The following is a 5,500-nucleotide window of genomic DNA, read 5'->3' on the forward strand; positions in this document are numbered from 1 at the left end:
GAGAGATATTTTAATTAGTTAACCAAGATGACCTCCCTTGTCCACAAACTATATATTTTAGGAAAGCTTATTGTATGAATTTTAAAATTGTTATTTCTTTTTTATGGACACTGTAGTTTGAAATATGCACAAAAATAAGCTTTTTTTCGGTCAAAAGTTATTTAAAACAAAAAAATGCTACTAAACCATGCTTCCGTTTCCTGTCAAAATTGGTTTATGTATACATATGTTTGCTATGAAGAAAGTGCCGTCTTGAAAATAGTCTACCAGTTGTCAATTCTGCAGGACAGCAGCTCAAATTTCAATACTTCAAGTTTATGCATAAATTGACACCCAGGATAGTTGTCTGTACGATTGTTGTAACACTGTTCAACCAAAAACAATGCCCGACGGCGTTTTGAAGATAAACACATTGTCAATCATTTGTGAAAATTTTAAAACAAAAAGTCAAAGCGTCTAGTTGCTATTTCTTTATAAATTCTGTGATGTGCACTAAAAAGAAGCTGAGATAATTGCTAATTTGTATAACAATTCACTCAGTAAGAAGTTTGCTAATGCTCATAATGAAAATAGCTGTAACAGTTCCAAATTTAAATGTATTATCGTTTTGTTAAAAGTTAAATACAGTGCATAATATGGAGATCCCATCATTTCTTTTGTTCACCATGTTTCTTTTTTATTATTTTTGTACAGCCTTGCTAAATCTTGCTAAGCATTCAAAAGAGAGAATATTTGCACCTGTTATCTATATTTTAAAATCGGTTTTTGAGTATGTTCCATTATTCACAATTCTACAAAATTTTAACAGTCTTTAGCCAGGACTGTTTGAATAATAAAAAGCAAAAAAAAATCCTAAGTGCCCACAAACCTGCATCTCTACCGTATGTGATGACGTATAGTAGTCATATTGCGTACACATAGGTAGCACTGTGAAATAAACATTAACTAGGCTTGTAAGGTTTGACAGTTTTCACGGCAATAATACAGGTTTGACTTGTTTCATTTATTCTAAGACTTGTTTTAAATATGTATGTGGTTTCACTATTGTTTTTTTATGTCTGTATTCATTTCGTATACAAGTCCATCAGTATCCGAATCAGTGAGTTGAATTATTTGCACATATTGAAAAAATGGGGTCGTATTCATGGTCACGCCCTTGATATATTGATCAAAATCTAGATACAAATTATACATAACAGGGACAGCAGGTGAAGCCCATTGGCTTATAGATCCTTCACTTGAGTCTTTTATTTGTCTTTCTACCTTACCTTGTTCCCACATTTGATTGTTATACGGTACTAATCTCACAGCTTTCCCGAGAGTCACTATTTCATGCTTTATCATACCCGTCCTTCGAATATCCCAATAACGGTAACTGAATACATCACTCAATGTTCCATTTGAACTGTATTCCGTATTTTCCAAAACAAATCGAGGAGATACATTCATACGGATCATACCCATGTTAACCACTATGAACCTATTCCCTTTCATCCCAGTGGGCGAACACAGCTTCAAAAATAGCAAAGAACCTTAAGTAAACATCTAATGTATCGACCTTTGAAAAGGCAAACATTACGTGCTTACCAAAACTGAACTGAACATGCATCAGAGATAATAAACACTGCAGTAAAATAATTTTTCATTATAAGGAACAGCTCTAGACGACCTTTCATTACTTGTCTCATAAGAGCGTACTTTGTCAGTTTAAAATCTCAGTTTACCCGGAATTGAATTGACCATTGCACCCAGCTCTTTGTCGTGACCTCATAAATAAGCGTAATATTTATGCTGCTCTTGTAGATCGTTCATTGTAAGTGAAGCAAACAAATTATCTTCTTCGACCAACAACTTTCGACCTTAACATCTTACTTAATTGTAATAGTCTCTAGATCACTTTGACAAATTCACATGCATTGCCCTATAAGGTGCCAGTTTTATTCATTCCATAAATGAATTTTGTTAACAAGATTATTCCAGTCTCAAAAGAAGTATGTTTTGTTCACCTTGTCACGTGAATGATCGTTTTTATATACACTCTGTTAATTAACATTTATTTTTATTATTTTGTCATAAGTGAATCTTTTATATACTTGAAAATATAGTGTTCAAAAAGAAAGATTTTTGACAATTTTCCATGGAATGATTACTGACACCCCTGTGCCGATAATGGTTTCGTTGACATCAGCGCAATTCAAAAACAGAACAAAAATGTATTATGCTGGTAGTAAATGGTGGTACTGCTGAAATGTTATCAAACTATAATAAATTGTTTTTCAGCATTTAATGTTTGTATTTTCATATATAAATATATTAATTACTTGTTGTTTTATTTCGACTATTATAAACATAATCTGAGAGGGAAATTATCGATATAGCCAACTCGTTTTGCCAGACAGAAAGACAAGGATTAAAGCATAACAAAAATGCTAAAAATATTTAAGTGATGACGCATAGTAGTCATATTGCGTACACATATGTAGCACCGTGAAACAAACATTAACTGGGCTTGCAAGGTTTGACAGTTTCCACGGCAATAATACAGGTTTGACTTGTTTCATTTAATCTAAGACTTGTTTTAAATATGTATGTGGTTTCACTATTGGTTGCCATGTCTGTATTCATTTCGTAGACATGTCCATCAGCATCCGAATCAGTGAGTTGAATTATTTGCACATATTGAAAAAAACGGGGTCGTATTCATGAACACACCCTGGATATATTGATCAAATACTAGATACAAATTATACATGACAAGGATAGCAGGTGAAGCACATTGGCTTATAGATTTTGTACTTGAGTCTTTTATTTGTCTTTCTACCTTACCTTGTTCCCACATTTGATTGTCATACGGTACTAATCTCACAGCTTTCCCGAGAGTCACTATTTCATGCTTTATCATACCCGTCCTTCGAATATCCCAATAACGGTAACTTAATACATCACTCAATGTTACATGTGAACTGTGTTCCGTATTTAACAAAACAAATCGAGGAGATACATTCATACGTTCAGACCCATGTTAACCACTATGAACCTATTTCTTTTCATCCCAGTGGGCGGACACAGCTTCAACATTAGAAAATAACCTTGAATAAATAACTAATGTATCGACCTTTGAAAAGGCAAACATTACTTGCTTACACCAACTGAACTGAACATGAATCAAAGGTGGTAGACACTGCAGTAAAATATTGTTTTCATTATAACGAACAGCTCTAGATGACCTTCTAATACTTGTCTCATAAGAGCGCTCTTTGTCAGTTTAAAATCCCTGTTGAATGTTGTGATGCTTTATTCTTTTTCTCGTATTTACTAATATTTATCTATTCATTTCCAGGAACTATGTTTGCATCACTTTCATTGTGCGGTCTGATCATGATGACAGTTACATCAATTGCTCAACATCACCCTGGAAACCCTGCTAATGGCACTTGCACGGATTGTAATGAAGTCATGTACGACAATGGAGTATGGCATGTTGTATGCACTGAAGAGTTCACCTGCCCACTTCACATAGAAGAAATTGAAAATACAATTGAAGGGAAAAATGTTTCTTTTCACGGAGCATATTATTTGGGGAATACAGCATTCATACCTGGTACCCGTCACTATGAGTTTGACGCAATACTCGCATCACGAATTGACTCAATTAAAAAGAATGATATAGTATGTTGTTTCGTGTCAATCTGTATATTTGTAACACGCAATCATAAATATAATGTTGCTAATTCAAGTCAAACATGTTTTCACACAACTAATGATTAGTATGTTTAGGGAAATTTTACTTTAACTGGTCATATTTCGATATTCCAATATGTGCATTTGTGAACAATAGCAACTTAGTGATTTCTGACAGGCAGTTTTTGTTATTGTGTTATAAAACAATTATTTCTACTTAGGACTATTTGGTCAAATCGAGTACTAAACCAGACCTCACGACATGTATTTTCCTTAATAATAATAGAAACTTCTAAAAAGGGAAATTTACTGTGTGGCCTCACAAGACTGTTATTATTATTCTGTATTATATTAACTAAAAACAATGTATATATCGACATTATTTTACAGGGAACTTTAGCGGTACCAACCGACAATTGTCAACTATGTGAGATTGATTTAATAGAAGATGCATGGTGTCAATTTGTTTGTAAAATTGTGGTGAGTATCTTGCCACGATTATTTGTATTTCAACATACACTACAAAAATCTTACTGAAAAAGCTGATTAGCTAGCATTTGAGGTAAATAAATGATATAATAATATAATATAAATGATATAATAATAAAACATGTTTGATGTGGTATGGTTTGTATTTACTTCATTAATTACGAATATATAATTCCATATTTCACACTAAATAAACTAGAACCCCTGAAAAACTTATTGTTTAGGTTTGATAACAATACTACCTGAAAAACGCAAATTGATTTTGAAAATTCTTTGGGGAAATAGTCATATGTTTCTACATGTTATTACGTTTTAACATTGACTGCCCTGATTCCTTTTGTTTTCATATAGGATTGCCCACCAGCCATCGCCGAGCAAGTAGAGTTAAAAGCGTCACTTCCTGAAAAACAATCAACGCGTGATAGAATCTGTTTCACTCGCAGAAATGATGAGTATACCATCTATACCTGCGAATTTTACTCTGATGATCCTAATTTTGCTGATAATGTAATTCAAGCTAGTACATAAAAAAATTAAATCAGTTATCTCTGAGCCAGTTACCAATAGTTAAGTTCTTTTAATTGTGTAGTGTTGGGTACTTTGTCATTATCGACCACGCGACCACTTCCGTGAACGTAAATTATATTAGCTTCGAGATGTACTCTTTTCGAATATAAATCTAAGTTCATTTGACGTGCGCACAAAATTCTATATGAAACCGCTTGAATAAATTGAAATAGAGGTTTCAATTTTGTCAACCCAATCAATACAAGTCTTCACGCCGTACACATCGGCAACTGAATATTTAAGATGGGAAATTATTTTATATTATCTGTATCTATATAGTGATCAGGCAAGTGGAACACTGATTCTCAAATATTAAATATGTGATATAATCATCGGAGAGAAAGTTGAAACCTATAGGCAGTAAAGTGTTATTCATTGTCATAAAAAAAATTACTGTCATTATTTTGGAATTACTTGTACGCCACCATATTTTATGATTATATATATATAATACCATTCACGGAAATAATAGAATTAACCAGTAAATTACATGTATCGGGTAGTTAGCTTAACATGTCGATAACTGTGCAATAAATAATGTGATTATGATTTTATACTGCATTGGTAGTACTTGTTAATTGAGACGTGGATTTCGCCATTTATTCTTTTTGGCCATGTTGTTGTAACAGTTTGCAATGTCCACATAAATACAAGTGAAACAGTTTACGTCCTCATTATAGATGTAGGTGTAATAATCTCCATTCATATGAAAGTAGAATTATTCACAATCTAGATTATATAAAAAAAATGCGTACAGTCTCCA

General features: G+C 32.8%; 1 protein-coding gene across 2 annotated transcripts; it reads left to right on the top strand.

The window, feature by feature from the left end:
- Window positions 1-879: 879 nt before the first annotated feature.
- Window positions 880-5,291, top strand: LOC146745504 (uncharacterized). Of its 2 annotated transcripts, none has more exons than XM_085499537.1 (4): window positions 880-987; window positions 3,341-3,669; window positions 4,072-4,161; window positions 4,522-5,291. In XM_085499537.1, the coding sequence occupies exons 2-4, from the start codon at window positions 3,346-3,348 to the stop codon at window positions 4,696-4,698; spliced, it is 591 nt and encodes a 196-aa protein (XP_085355663.1). In that variant the 5' UTR covers window positions 880-987; window positions 3,341-3,345; the 3' UTR covers window positions 4,699-5,291. The 2 variants fall into 2 exon arrangements, with proteins under 2 accessions (XP_085355663.1, XP_085355662.1); XM_085499536.1 differs by lacking the exon at window positions 880-987 and adding an exon at window positions 2,451-2,545.
- Window positions 5,292-5,500: the final 209 nt, after the last annotated feature.

Source organism: Saccoglossus kowalevskii, chromosome 5 (genome assembly GCF_978046115.1).
Source record: "Saccoglossus kowalevskii chromosome 5, keSacKowa6.1, whole genome shotgun sequence".
NCBI lineage: Eukaryota > Metazoa > Hemichordata > Enteropneusta > Harrimaniidae > Saccoglossus > Saccoglossus kowalevskii.